This window comes from Microcaecilia unicolor, chromosome 3 (genome assembly GCF_901765095.1).
Source record: "Microcaecilia unicolor chromosome 3, aMicUni1.1, whole genome shotgun sequence".
In the NCBI taxonomy this organism is placed as follows: Eukaryota; Metazoa; Chordata; class Amphibia; order Gymnophiona; family Siphonopidae; genus Microcaecilia; species Microcaecilia unicolor.
In genome coordinates this window covers 43,273,060-43,288,236 of record NC_044033.1, presented here as the reverse complement: position 1 = coordinate 43,288,236, position 15,177 = coordinate 43,273,060, and the positions used below count along the sequence as shown (strand labels likewise).

Below are 15,177 nucleotides of genomic sequence, written 5' to 3'. Positions count from 1 at the left end.
GGACCAAGTCACCTCCACAGGGGACCACGTCCCTTGGGCTATCTGATTGAGATAGATGTGGGGAAACCAATGCTTGCCCTGGGATTGGTAGCATTGGAATGTTGCTATTTTGGGTTCCTGCCAAGTACTTGTGACCTGGATTGGCCACTGTTAGAAACAGGATACTGGACATGAAGGATTATTGGTCTGACCCACAATGGCTATTCTTGTGTGCTTATCCAGCTCATTTTCGAAAGTGATTGCCGGCCAATTTCCGACATAAATCGGGAGATGGCCGGCGATCTCGGAAAAGCGGTCAAATCGGTATAATCGAAAGCCGCTTTTTTGCCAACATCGCTGCTTTCCCGTCGCTTCGCCGGCCAAAGTTCAAAGGGGTGTGTTGGCGGCAAAGCAAAGGCAGGACATGGGCGGGCATGGGCGTGGCTACCAGATGGCCAGCTTTCGGCGATAATGGAAAAAAAACCGGCGATAAGCAGTATATCGCTGGGTTTACTTGGTCCTTTTATGTTCACGACCAAGCCTCAAAAAGATGCCCCAAATGACTACTGGAGGGAATGGGGGAAGACCTCCCCATACTCCCCCAGTGGTCACCAACCCCCTCCCATACTAAAAAAATAAAACTAAAAACCTTTTTTGCCAGCCTGTATGCCAGCCTTAAATGCCGTACCCACCGCCATGACAGCAGAATGTGTTGTATCCTCCGACAGCCTTTCCCTGGTTGCGATGTGGCTCTCGGGTGAGTGTGACACCTTTTCTGTTAGGTGCCCTGCAGAGTCACATCAGCAATGCATTGTGGTGGGTGTAGGGTACTGGGCTCTACTCCCATGGTGCTTTTCCCCCCTGCTAACTGGGTCAGAGTGTGCCCTGTTTTGTTTCCGGTAGTCCATGAGGTAATGGCCATTTTTGTAAGCAAGTTTTAGATCCCTTTCATGTGTTACCCACGTTAGAGAACGTTATTACCTTGAATGTGGCTGAAAGAGGGCATTGTACAGCATTCTGCCAGCTCTGACCTACTGCTAATCTCAGTACCAGGGAGACTCTGCCAGTGGGGCACAACCTCTGATCTGCAGTTAACTGTGAGTAAACGTGCTTATTCAAATAAAGGACTTTTTCAAAGAGATTAGTCTTCAGGTGTCAACTGGTGTGCCAAGGTTATACAGCAGCAACAAGTCCTAGAGGCCTGCGTGTATGCAGGACCCTGGAGTACTTTTAGTGGGTACCGCAGTTCACTTAAGGCAGGCAGACCCAGGCCCATCCCCCCCTACATGTAACACTTGTGCTGGTAATGGAAGCCCTCCAAAACCCACTGTACCCACATGTAGTTGCCCCCTTCACCCCTAAGAGCTTTGGTAGTGTTGTACATTTGTGGGTAGTGGGTTTGGGGGGGGGGGGGGGTTGGGGGGCTCAGCACCCAAAGTAAGAGAGCTATGCATGTGGGAGGTTTTTCTGAAGTCCACCGCACTGACCCCCAGGGTGCCCAGCTGGTGTCCTGGCATGTCAGGGGGACCAGTGCGCTACAAATGCTGGCTCCTCCCACGACCAAATGCCTTGGATTTCGCCGGGTTGGAGATGGCCGGCATTTTTTTCCATTATCGCTGAAAAACAAACCCGGCCTTTCAAACCCGGCGAACTCCAAGGCATTTGGTCGGGGTAAACCATATTATAAAAAAAAAAAAGATGGCTGGCCATCTTTTTCGATAATACGGTTCCGGCCAGCTGACGTTCGATTATGCCCCTCCATGTTACCTAAAGTTTTGGCCTCCATCCCCAATTGGGCGTGATATGGGTCCTACACTTGCATACGATGCCTGTGGCCATCTGATGTTGAATCTATCAAACCTGAATCCTCCTTGGATTCTCCAGTCAAATCTCAGTACCCACCAATGTTGTACCTTAGGCAACAGCAACAATCTCATAAACAGAAACATAATAGCTCACGTGGTAGGGCATGGCCCCAGTGGTAGCAACAGCTTTGCAAGCTATAGGACAGATGCACCTGTAGCTTCACCCTTCCAGCAGGACTACAACTGTTACTAGCCCTGAGAAATGTTCGCACAACTGCTGACACACCAGAAGCCTATATTTCCTACACATCCCCTAGAATAACACTAGACTGCCTCATATATAGGCAATCACCTATCTCCATAATCCTTAAGTTTTGGTTACGATGAATACAAACCAAAAAAGAAAAGAAGGTTATCCCCTACATTCAAAACACCTGGAACCAGATTTGGGGTGAAACCAAAACAAACAAAAAAAAAAACCATTCTTCTATTGACAAAGCAGCAACAATTAAAATTCCTGATAAGAAACTAGCACTGCAGCAAATCCAATCCCTTCTACACTCACTCATAGTTTCATAATAACATAGTGGATGATGGCAGAAACAGGCATCCATGGTCCATCCAATCTGCCCATCAAGATTTTCTTTACATAAGGTTTGATGTGTTCCTTCATATCTATACCTCGATTTGTCCTTGCCATCTTCAGAAGTTGTCGTTGAAGCCCCTCTAAACCTCCACTCTAGCCCATCCAAATTTATACAGCCATGATCAGGGCACAGACCGTAGAAGTCTGCCCAGCACTGGCCTTGTTCCCCAGCTTCTGAAGCTGAATCTGTTCAGCCAAGATCGGGGCATGGACTGTAAAAGTTTGACCAGTACTGGCATTGCTTTCCAATTATCAGTGTTGCCACCTAATCTCCTCCAAGCTTCTTTGGACCCATTCCTTCTACACAGGATTCCTTTGTGTTTATCCCACGCATTTTGAGTTCTGTTACTGTTTTCATCTCCACCATCTCCCATGGGAGGGCATTCCAGGTATGTACCACGATCTCGGTGAAAAAAGTATTTCCTGACATTATTCCTGTGCATTATCCCTATGAGGAGGATCTTCAACAGGAGATTGGCTGCAGCTACAACCAGCGTCACTCCAAAAAAGAAAGAAAAGAAATTGCATCTGCATAATGGCCCCCTTTAGACAATACCTCAGCATCTGGCACCAATTCCTCAATTTCTAATGGCAACGCATTCCTGCAATCGGAGTATGTTTCCAGTTGTGAGCACTACCTGTTTATCAATGCTGCAGGCTCTACTGGTTTCAGCTCGTATTGCCTCTGTGCTGGTTTTGGCACATATTGCCATGGTGCATGGTGTGCTGCTCTATGTTCAGAATCCTGGAAAGACCTAGACTTTCTGGAAATTTTATTTATTTATTAGGATTTATTCACCGCCTTTTTGAAGGAATCCACTCAAGGTGGTGTACAGTAAGAATGGACCAAACATGAGCAATAGGCAATTACAGCAGTAAAAATATTCAAATAACAATAAAAAGTATGGCATAGTATACTACTTACAATGTTAACACAATACATAATAGAACATTTTAACTGATAGTGAAGGGTAAAGCAAAGATTGAATGTATAGATAGGTAAGAGAGTAAGAAGAGTTAGAAAGTAAGGTGATTAATTTAAATAAAGTTGCACATGAGGTCAGAGAAGGTTTAATATTATCTCAGCTAGGGTAGGAGTGGATAAACATGTCCTGCTACAGTATGTGCAGCCTGTGTCACTCTTGTGTGTGTGAGTGAGACTAACAAGTTAGTTAGTTACTTCTTCCATTGAAGGCCTGACTGAAGAGCCGAGCTTTCACCTGCTTCCTGAAGTAGAGATAGTCTTGTGTTAAGCGGACCCTTTCAGGCAGTGCATTACAGAGTATGGGGGCTACTCCGGAGAAGGCTCGCTTGCGGATATCACATCACATAATGTCTTTTGGAGAGGGTGTGGTTAGTGATAGTCCTTGAGAGGACCTTAGTGTCCTTGGTGGTGTGTAGAGGATCATCCTATTCTTCAGGTACTCGAGGCCATTTCCTTTGATGGCCTTGAAGATCAGACATAAAGTCCCCGTAGTTGTGTCCCTGTTAGCCAGGGTTCACAATGGTGTGATAGAAGGATCATATTTTCATCAAACAATGAAGCAGCTGTCTTTGTTATTTACAAGCAAACTAAGTGACCCTGTATTGTAGAGCTACTCAGACCTTTTGTCTTATGCCTTCAACTTGACATAAAAACACAAGTTAGGCATGCCCCAGCCTTGGACAATTAGCTGATGCTCTCTCAAGTTTTCAATTCTCTCTCTTCAAGCGCTGATGAGAAGCCTACAGCAGTTCCTCCAGAATTTTGGAGACTGGCTGATCCTCAGTGCTAGAACTGATTTGCCAAACTGTTGCTTCTTTGATCTGTGAGCGCATATCAGCGTGCCTTCCCAGCCAAACAAAACAAGTTCCACAGTACCTGCTCAGCTGGCTAGTTTCTCATTCTTTTCTAAGCTTCACGGCTGGGTCAACCCGCTGTCATGCCTTCTGGCCAAAACATGTCCTCTCCTTCACAAAACACAGGGACCTATCACTACTACTACTACTACTACTATTTAGCATTTCTATAGCGCTACAAGGCGTACGCAGCGCTGCACAAACATAGAAGAAAGACAGTCCCTGCTCAAAGAGCTTACAATCTAATAGACAAAAAATAAAGTAAGCAAATCAAATCAATTAATGTGAACGGGAAGGAAGAGAGGAGGGTAGGTGGAGGCGAGTGGTTACAAGTGGTTACGAGTCAAAAGCAATGTTAAAGAGGTGGGCTTTCAGTCTAGATTTAAAGGTGGCCAAGGATGGGGCAAGACGTAGGGGCTCATGTCCAGCGACCCTCCTCTCCTCTACCCTCCATCCACCCATGTCCAGCGACCCTTCTACTACTACTACTACTACTATTTAGCATTTCTATAGCGCTACAAGGCGTACGCAGCGCTGCACAAACATAGAAGAAAGACAGTCCCTGCTCAAAGAGCTTACAATCTAATAGACAAAAAATAAAGTAATCAAATCAATTAATGTGTACAGGAAGGAGGAGAGGAGGGTAGGTGGAGGCAAGTGGTTACGAGTCAAAAGCAATGTTAAAGAGGTGGGCTTTCAGTCTAGATTTAAATAAATAAATCTGAAATAAAGAAAAAATACAACATACTTCTTTCCTTTACAGGTGACCAATTAAGTACTTTCAACAGAGGTCTAGCACTATCCTCTCTCTTTTTCTTCATAACTATTCTTGCTGAAACATTTTCAACCAATTGTAATTTTCTTATTCAGATCTACATATGGAGCATTACAATAGCCCAGCAAACTAGCGTTTGTATTACCATCCTAAAAGCAGAATTCATCAGACAGGGTCCCAATCTAGATACTAGTTTCAAAATTCTACAAGTTTGTTGTCTAATAACCTGGTTCAAACTGTTGACTACCCACTCCTCCTTCCAACGTCCAAAGATTTCCCTGACTCAGCCAAAGGTATACTCATGGCTTAGCTTTGAATTTTAATTTTTTTTTAATCTTCACTCATTTTTATTAATCCAGATAAAGAGAAAAGACAATTCAAACATGTCGATAACGTTTTACAAAGAGAACCCCCTCCCCCTTTCCCCCCTCCCCACAGTTATAAACAAATCTGAAAGTTGGTAATCCGATACTGTAAGCGAAATTCGAAAGCAGGATCAATAACACCATAACACACACATGATCTACTGAAAGCCATGTGGGGGATAGGCCTCAAGCACGCAATTCTGCTTTGGGATTGCCCTATTCGAGCTGCATGCAGTTTGGCCCGATGATGCAGGCAGTCGTGAAGACAGACCTCAGATACGATTTGCAGATCAAAACCGACTTGTTAGCTCAGGGACACTGGCTGCCATTGCACGAAACACCTGCCCATTGCAAAATCTACATAGTTACATCAGAGTATGCCCAGAAGTCGGCTAACAACCTGCATGTACATGAGGTTCTAATACCACTCACAAAGCTCCAGTTCGCTGCAATCCTGATGACAGCCTTCACCACGGTGGGTCACTGTCTGTCTAGTTTTGGGACCCATTCTTCTGGATTGGTGCAGTCACATCAACAGCCCAGCTATCCAAAACAGCAGCAGATGGTAGTCCCAACAACCATCAGCAGGGAGTTTCACCCACATTAATATGCCTTCTTGTCGTACAGGGACAGCAGCGAAACCTCATACCGCATGGATCACAAACACTTTTTTACATTCATCATCCAGCCAAGAAAACCCAAGCATGCCCTCGAGTAGTCCCTTTGGGGGCTTGCCGCCAACCATGTATACATTTGCTGGTGTGCTGTCAGAGGCATGACCTGAGAATTCCTGCATTACATCTGAGAACTCCTGGGCTGTTCAGCACCACCAGCAGCTTTTATCTTGCCAGAGGTAAGGGCTCTGGCATTAAATGGCCATTTAGCAATTTTTTAATTACTGCATGGCCATTTACTGGCCCTTCACAGAAAAGACCTTTCTCTGAGGACCAGGCTTATTAATTCTCACAAGTGGGTAACGCCGACCTGAATTTACAAAAGTCTAACAAGAGCTTTGTGGAGCGGTAGACATGCTCCACTGTTTAAGCGTGAGTGCCTTCCCACCCGCTGCGAGAACGCGGTCTCCTCGGTTTTTTTTGTACCTCGGTGAAGAGAGGTTGTGGTTTTATTACTGTCCTCGCATTGCTCAGTCCGAGAGAGCTTGTTTTATGCCTTTTGGCTGTTTTTTTGTTTATTTTGTCATCCTTATTGTGTTCCTGTTGTGGAACTTCTATTTTTTAATCTTTCCCTTAAGTTTTTAGTGATTTTGCCCGGTTTTAAGTTTCTTTTATTTCTCATTGTCATCAGGCTGGTTTTAGGCTCTGACTTCAGCTGGCTACTTTCCCTTTCTTTTTACTGTGCCTTGTCCCTTTGTAAGGCACCATTGCTTCATTTAATTTAGCCGAGAAAGTTTTTCCTTCTATGTCCACGAAGGTTCCCAATGGCTTCAAGCACTGTACCCAGTGCAATCAGACAATCTCTGGAAAAGATACCTATTCTTAGTGTCTACAGTGTCTTGGGCCCAACCATAGCCCCACTAACTATATTTTCTGTCTTTCCACAGGGGCTCAACAAGAGAGGATTTATGGAGTCAAGCTGGTTGCTCGATGTCAACATCGATGTCAAGCATCGCATCAGGAGCATCGGTAGGCATGGCTGCAGCTAGATCCTTAGACACTGGGAGCAGTGACGCATCGAGTGGGTATCCACCTGCCTTGAGGCCTCCTACTGTACAGGGCCCCCCGGACTGTCCATTGTTGGACCCAACCCTGTGTTCACGTGGATTTGACATAATCCTTGGCACCGAGGAGCCTCGGTGACAATGGTTCGGATGAAGGTCAAGAAGCATCTTCATTGGTTACCCTTGACGCATGGTGCCAGGAGTTCCGGGGTGTCGAAGGATTCAGCACCTGAGAAACGTAGATGCCGGGAGGACCTCTCTCCTTCCATACTGGAGATGCCAATGCCTCGGTCTCCCAGCAGCCAAGACCCCGCTCCCTTTATCGACCTGGGTAGTTCTGCAAACTGTGCTTGAGCTGGCACCCTAGCTTTTCCCGGTGTCGGCCCTCGAGCGTATCTGGGTCTTGTTCCCTGAGCTGCTGGATGGCCTCGTGCAACGGTGTGCATTGGGGGTGCTCGTTCCTACCTCACCTCCCATTGCATCCCCACCTGGCCCTTAGCCTGCAGTGCAGCCTCCAACACCGATCCCACCCAAGTCAGCACTCCCTCGACGTTGGTGGAGGAAGCTTCGCCAAAGTAGAGGCAAGAGCCGACTTCTTGACGCTGTTCTAGAGGACATGGCTCCTCCGCATCAAGGCAGGTTCAGTCTCAACACTCCCAGAAGGAGGTATTGTCAGACACCGAAGAGGAGCATTCATGGGATTCAGAGGAGGATCCAAGGTACTTTTCCTCAGATGAGTCCTATGAAATCCCTTTTGAACTCTCCTCTCTACCTGAAAGGAGAGAGTCTCCTCTGGAGAGCCTTTCATTTCCATCTTTTGTAAAGGAAATGGCTGATGCCATTCCATTTCCTTTGGAAGTGGAGGATGAGCCCAGGGCCAAGATGCTCGAGGTCCTGGACTACACATCTAAGGAGGCAGTGACTGTACCTCCCCACAAGTTACTCAGGAAAATCTTCGTCAGGAATTGGGAGTCCCCTCTGTCGGTCCCTGTCATGCCCAAGAAGATTGACACCTAGTACTGGCTCTACAGGGCATCTGTTTTGATAGGCTTCAGTTACCTCACAATTCCATGGTGGTGGAATCCACTCTCAAAAGAGCCAGGAGTTCCGGGGACTATTCCTCGGCACCCCCAGCAGAGAAGCTAGAACCCTGGATGCTTTTGGATGGAAGATGTACCAGGTTTCAATGCTCATTTCCTGAACACAATCATACCAGTTCTTCACGAGTGTCCACTTGCAAAACTCGGCGCACAAGTTGTTGGACCTGGCCACAGTATAGCAATGTGCAGACTCTCATGACTGCATGTTTCTGACTTGGAACATTCTGTTCAGCAGAGGTTGGCGGATGCCCCTTGCCTGGGGAGATAACTTTTTTGGAGAGAAGGTTGCAGACCAAATCAAAAAACACAGCGATACCATCTTTTCTGTCTCCCACCAGGTGCCTTCTGCATCTGCATACTCAGCAAGTAGGACTTTTGGCAAGCCAAGGAGGAACAGAGGCATACGTACAACCCTTTGGCTCGCCAGCCTTCTGAGGCTCAACCTCAGCATGCTCGTTTATGTCAACAGCATGCGCCAAAGGCCCCTGCTGCTTCCCAGGCAAAGCAAGGGATGAGCTTTTCACTGGTTCCAGCAGAGCATAGCTGCAGTAAGTGTCCATCCTGGACAACCTGCTAGTAAGGAGGAGGTTGGAAGTTTTTTCATAAAAGGTGGCCTCTTATAACCTCCAATCAGTGGGTTCTTCAAATATTCCATCTTGGATACGCACTCAGTTGGTATCTCAAACCTCCAAATTGCCCACCAAGAGCTCATTCATTCAGCTCTCAGCATAGGCAGGTACTTGTAGAGGAACTCTCAGCCCTTCAGAAGGCCCATGTGGTCGAGCCCATTCCACCAGGGGAGGAAGTGCGGAGATTCTATTCCACGTACTTCCCTATGCAAAAGAAAACAAGGGGATTAGTCTCATCTCAGACCTAATGGCCCTGAACAAATTCCTAGTCCGAGAACGGTTCAGGATGGTTTCTCTGGGCACCCTTCTCCCAGTGATTCAGAAAAATGATCAGCTATGCTGTCTGGACTTAAAGGATGCATATACTCACATCTCAGTGGAGGTTTCTTTGATTTCAGCTGGGAACACATCACTTTCAGTACCACGTATTGCCTTTTGGCCTCTTGTCAGCTCCCAGGGTCTTCATCAAATGTCCAGTGGTAGTTGCAGCATCACTACACAGACTGAGAGTCCATGTGTTCCTGTATCTCGATGACTGGCTGGTAAAGAGTACCTCAAAGAAGGGTGCTCAGGAGTCCATGCAGATGACTATTCGGGTGCTTGAGGTACTAGGTTCATTTTAAACTACCCCAAGTCCCATCTCTGCCCTGTCCAGTGATTGGCGTTCATAGGAGCTCTGCTTAATACTCAGATGGCTCGAGCCTACCTCCCAGAAACGAGAGCGGACAATCTTGTCGCACTCACATCCATGGTTCGTGCCTCTTAGCAGGTCACAGCTCAGCAGATGTTGAGATTGTTGGGCCATATGGCTTCCACAGTGTATGTTACACCCATGACACATCTTCACATGAGATCAGCTCAATGGACTCTAGATTCTCAGTGGTATCAAGCCACGGGGAGCCTGGAAGATATCATCCAAGTGTCCCCAGACCTTGTATGCTCCCTTCAGTGGTGGACCATTCAATCCAATTTGGCTCTGGGCTTTCCATTCCAAATTCTTCAGCCACAAAAAGTGCTGAAGACAGATGCATCTCTCCTGGGATAGGTAACTCATGTAGATGGGCTTCACACCCAAGAAGCTTGGTTCTCCCAGGAAAGGAATCTTCAGATCAATCTCCTGAGCTCTGGGTGATTTGTAACGCTCTAAAAGCTTTCAGAGATTGGCTATCTCACCAAATTGTTCTCATCCAAACAATCAGGTTGCAATGTATTACACCAACAAGCAGGGGGCACTGGATCACGCCCTCTGTGACAGGAGGCCATCTAGATGTGGCATTGGGCTCAACAACATGGCATGTTCCTTTGAGCCACTTTTCTGGTGGGCAGCAACAATACCGTGGCTGGCTGACTGAGCAGGATAATGCAACCTCACAAGTGGTCTCTCAATATGGGCATAGCCCACAAGATCTTCTGAGTGTGGGGTACCCCCTCGGTGGATCTTCTTGCAATTCAGATCATCCACAAGGACCCTCAGTTCTGTTCCAGGCTTCAGCCCCATGACGGACTAACATCAGATGCGTTCCTCCTCAACTGGGGGACAGGCCTTCTGTATGCGTATCCTCCCATACCTCTAGTGGTGAACACTTTGTTGAAACTCGAGCAAGATTGCAGAACCATGATTCTGATCACACCGTACTGGTCGCAGCAGATATGGTTCCCTCTACTTCTGGAGTTATGCTCCGAAGAAACGTGGAGATTGGAGTGTTTTTCAACCGTCATCACGCAGAACAAGGGGTTCCTTCTACATCCCAACCTCCAGTCTCTGGCTCTCGCAGCTTGGATGTTGAGAGCCTAGAATTTGCTTCCTTGGGTCTTTTGGAGGGTGTCTCCTGGGTCTTTCTGGCTTCCAGGAAAGACTCCACTAAGAGGTGCTATTCTTTCAAATGGAGGAGGTTTGGCATCTAGTGTGTCAGCAAGACCCTAGAGCCCCTTGCTTGCCCTACACAGACCCTGCTTGAATACCTTCTACACTTGTCAGTCTGGTCTCAAGACCAACTCTGTAAGGGTTCACCTTAGTGCAATTAGTGCTTATCATCAATGTGTAGAAGGTAAGATTATCTCTGGACGGCCTCTAGTTGTTTGCTTTTGTCAAAGCCCCCTGTCAAACCTCCATCTTGTGTCATGGGATCTTAGTGTCATTCTTACCCAGCTGATGAAAGCTCCTTTTGAGCCACTGAATTCCTGCCATCTGAAGTGCTTGACCTGGAAGATCATTTTCTTGGTGGCTGTTAATTCAGCTCATAGTGAGCTTTAGGCCTTAGTGGTGGATGCAGCTTATACTAAGTTTCATCACAATAGAGTAGTCCTCCGCATGTACCATAAGTTCCTGCCGAAATTGGTGTCTGAGTTCCATTGGAACCAGTCGATTGTCTTGCCAACATTCTTTTTCTGACCTCTTGCCCATCCTGGTGAAGGCAGCTTGCACACCTTGGATTGCAAGAGAGCATTGGCCTACTACATAGAGTGGACACGGCCCCACAGACAGCTTTTTGTTTCTTTTGATCCCAACAGGATGGGGGTTGTAATCAAGAAATGCACCATTTCTAGTTGGCTAGTAGATTGCATTTCCTTCACTTATGCCCAGGCTGGGCTGGCCCTAGAGGGTTATGTCATGGCTCATAATGTCAGAGCCATGGCTGCTTCGGTAGCTCACTTGAGGTCAGCCTCCTTGAAGAAATTTGCAAGCTGAGACATGGTCTTCAGTCCACACATTCACATCACACTACTGCTTTGAGCAGGATACCTGTCGTGACATTCAGTTCAGGCAGACAGTGTTGCAGAATCTGTTTGAGGTATAGAATCCAACTCCACCTTCCTAGGCCCGTTTTATTCTGTTCCAGGCTGCATCTCATTCAGATTGTATATAGTTTCAGGATAATCTGTGTTATGTCCTCGCCTTTCCAAGGCCCAATTGACCAATGTTGTTTTTGGTGAGCCTGGATGCTAGGGATTCCCCACTTGTAAGAATTAATAAGCCTGCTTGTCCTCAGAGAGAGCGCAGGTACTTACCTGTAGCAGGTGTTCTCCGAGGACAGCAGGCTTTATATTCTCACAATCCCTCCCACCTCACCTTGGAGTTGTCTCCTTAGTAATTTTTCCTTTTTTTTTTTTTTTTGCTGTAGTATTAAACTGAGGAGACTGCATTCTCATGGCGGGCTGGAAGGCACTTGGCTTTTGTTAGACTTTTGTAAATTCTGGACCGGGCGATGTGGGTCAGCATCGCCTGCTTGTGAGAATATGAAGCCCGCTGTCCTTGGTAAGTACTTGCTACATATAAATACCTGTGCTTTTTACCATCAGCAGTAACAAATGACCTCGGCATGCGGCAATCCCACTCGCCAACACCACTATAGGCCACCTTTTACCGCCGTTTGGTAAAAGGTTCCCTAAATGTTAGTTTATCCTGTTTTAAAAATAAGTATTTCCAATTTCAGTGAGATGATATCATTCACTCTTCTTTCAACGCATTGTCCCCTGGTCAAGGTAACAGCTTTTAGGGGTCCCAGAGACCTAGTGAAAAAAACCTAATATCCTCTTGCCCAGCTGCACTCTGCAGATATCAGAGCCAAGGAACCATATCTTACTGATATACACAAGACACCAATCTTTGATATGCATCAAAGGGGGAAAAAAGGCTTAATAATTGTTTCAAATTGACAGATCCTGTTGCTGGTACCTAATACAGCTGACCAGTCGTTTAAAAAAAGAAAACAAACTTTTTCCAGTTTAAACAAAAAAATTAACTTTCAAGCTTTTAAAGAACTTTTGGCATTCAAAATGTGAATTGTTTATCGTTTAAGATGAATTTCTAGCTACAGTTTCCAAGGGACATAAACAGCTATGTAATTTAGTCTGGTTCTTACACTGTAGAGTGCCTTGTAGCATTTGTCACACCCTTATACATTTATCATATTCTGCTGTCTTAAAAAATACATTGCAAAATGTATTAACATAGGAGAGCGTTTCACTGATCTACATGTAATCTATACATTCAACAAGTTAGAACAATTATAGAAATATTCAAAAAGTAATTAAGAAACCAAAAAGCCTTGATTCCAAAAGTTTTCATACTATTTGTCATAACAAATTCAAATTAGCTCCATTTCCAAAAATTGACTTAACAGGGCCCATAATAAGTTATGCATGAGTTTAGTATCAGTAGTGCAATATGATACATGAGCAACACCAGTTTAGAAAAGATATGTTATGTACCACCAAAGATGTCATCCTGTTTGAAGTGTGCAGGCCACAAGATGAACAGAACAGTTGCAGCCCTGCTGCAGAAGTTGCTGTCTTCTGGTTACAAGCACTAGTGCTGAGTTGGAGGAGTAACAGCCAGGCAAATGAAGATGGCCACTCTGCTGATCTAATGGAGAGGGGAGGGGAAGAAAGCGAGAATTCGGAATTTGGGGCTGTGGGGGAGGGGGCAATAGTGGAATTTGGGGATTGGGGGAGCAGAGTAGGAAGAGGAGAAGTTTGCATATTTTGAAGATGAGGGGACAAAGCAGAGGCAAAATGGGACTCGGAATGGGTGGTAATTGAGGGGGAGTGGGGGCAAGGGAATTACAGACTAAAAATAGGGAATCAGGAACTGAAGGGAAAATGACTCAGTATGGGGGAGAAGAACAGGAATTTGAGGATGGGGAGCTGGGACTTTAGAAACTAAGTAGAGATTTAGAGGTTAAGTGGAAACTTGAAAATTGGGTGGATATGAATAAGGATGTTAGGTAGGCTAGGGACATGAGTGTGGGTGTGATATGGAGGCTGGAAAGTAGAGAGGAGAGATGGTGTAAATGCCCTGGAGGACTGGAGAAAGGGTGAGAAGCAATGGGAAAAGGATAAGGGTGCTATGCAGGAATGAGATAGAAAAGGGATGTGTTTGTAAAGCACGTGAGAGAGGGTGGGAATGGGGCTGAGGAGACAGTGATAGAGCAGTACTAGGAGGCTGGATAGAGGCTAAGTCTGACTGCAGGGGAAGGGATGAACAGTAGGAGGAAATAAGTTGGGAGGTTTAGAGACTAATGAAAATATGTATAGACTGTAGAAGAGGTGAGCACAAAGGTAGAATATTAGGGAGTAGGAGAAAATGAAACTGGAAGGAGTGAGAGCAGGGAGATGGGAAGCTGCATAGGCAATAGGTGAAAAAAAAGCAGCTTGATGACTGGCAAATGAAAGGGAGAAGGAGAAGTGACATCTAGATAGATGCAAAAGAAAAATGAAGGATCAATTGTAAAAGTGCAGGTGAATAAGTGAAGAACACAGGTGAGAGGAAAGAAATCATGGACAAGCTCACAGATGAAGACAGATGGGGAAAGTTGAAAAGAGAGACTGGGATTGACCTGATTAGACCAAAAAAATTAGATTTTTAATTTGACAATCAGAATATGTCAGCTTTGGGGATGCACATCTTTTATAGTGTTGTACATGAAAAAAAAAATTCTGTTTGTGTTGCACTGCATGCAGAGTCTGGCATCTTGGGGTATCCAATTTAAATTTGGTCTGCATACTTTTATTTCTAATTTCTGGTCACTTATTCTGCATTTGGTAATAGTCTGTGTTCTGTGTGTGTGACAGGGATCTGCTGTTTAAATAAATTGAAATGTTTTTTTTTTTTTTATGTGCTGGGGTGCCAGCAATGAAAGAGATTGTGGGCTGGAGAGGGAGCCTCAGGCAGATGGTTCCTGATTTGTTCTGATATTAAAAGCATTTAAATTAAACTTGAAATTAACATTTTGTAGCCTAGAGTAAATAAAATAATTACACTTTGAGATTTTAAAGCCATAGAGAGAGGATCAAATATAATTTTACTGGAATGTCTTCAAATTCATGTTTTTGAGACATGACAGTAGCAAATTTTCTGGTGCACCAGCAACACAGTCACCCTATGCCCCTGCCCACCTGTATAATCTTGTATATGACCTTGGTTATATTCAGGGTCCCCTTCCCCCTCGCCCGGGCTGCTTTTAACCATGTATATATCAAATACATAAGCCCCCTTATTATACCCCCAATAATAATATTAATTTATTATTATTTATTGCATTTGTACCCTACATTATCCCACCTATTTGCAGGCTCAATGTGGCTTACAGAGTGTTGTTATGACATAATCATGACAGGATCTTAGATACAATTAGTGATAAGCAGAGATTGGATGAGGAATTAGAGAAGAAGGTGATAGATAGGGTAGTGTTAAAGGTTTATTTTGGTATCTAGGAGGGTTGGAGTGGTGATTTTGTGTCGTTAAGGGTTCTCTTTGTAGGCTTTGTTGAAAAGATGTGTCTTGAAAGATTTGCGAAAGTTACTTAGCACATCCATGGTTTTCAGGGCTGTGGGTAGTGCGTTCCATAGCTGTGTGCTC

General features: G+C 45.3%; 1 protein-coding gene across 1 annotated transcript in view; it reads right to left on the bottom strand.

Moving 5' to 3' along the window:
- Window positions 1–3,143, bottom strand: part of C3H2orf73 (chromosome 3 C2orf73 homolog) — a 151,625-nt gene extending 148,482 nt beyond the window's left edge. The window contains exon 1 of the mRNA XM_030194586.1: window positions 3,069–3,143. Within this exon, the coding sequence (XP_030050446.1) occupies window positions 3,069–3,143 (75 nt within the window). The remainder of the gene's footprint in view (window positions 1–3,068) is intronic.
- Between the last annotated feature and the right edge of the window lie 12,034 nt (window positions 3,144–15,177).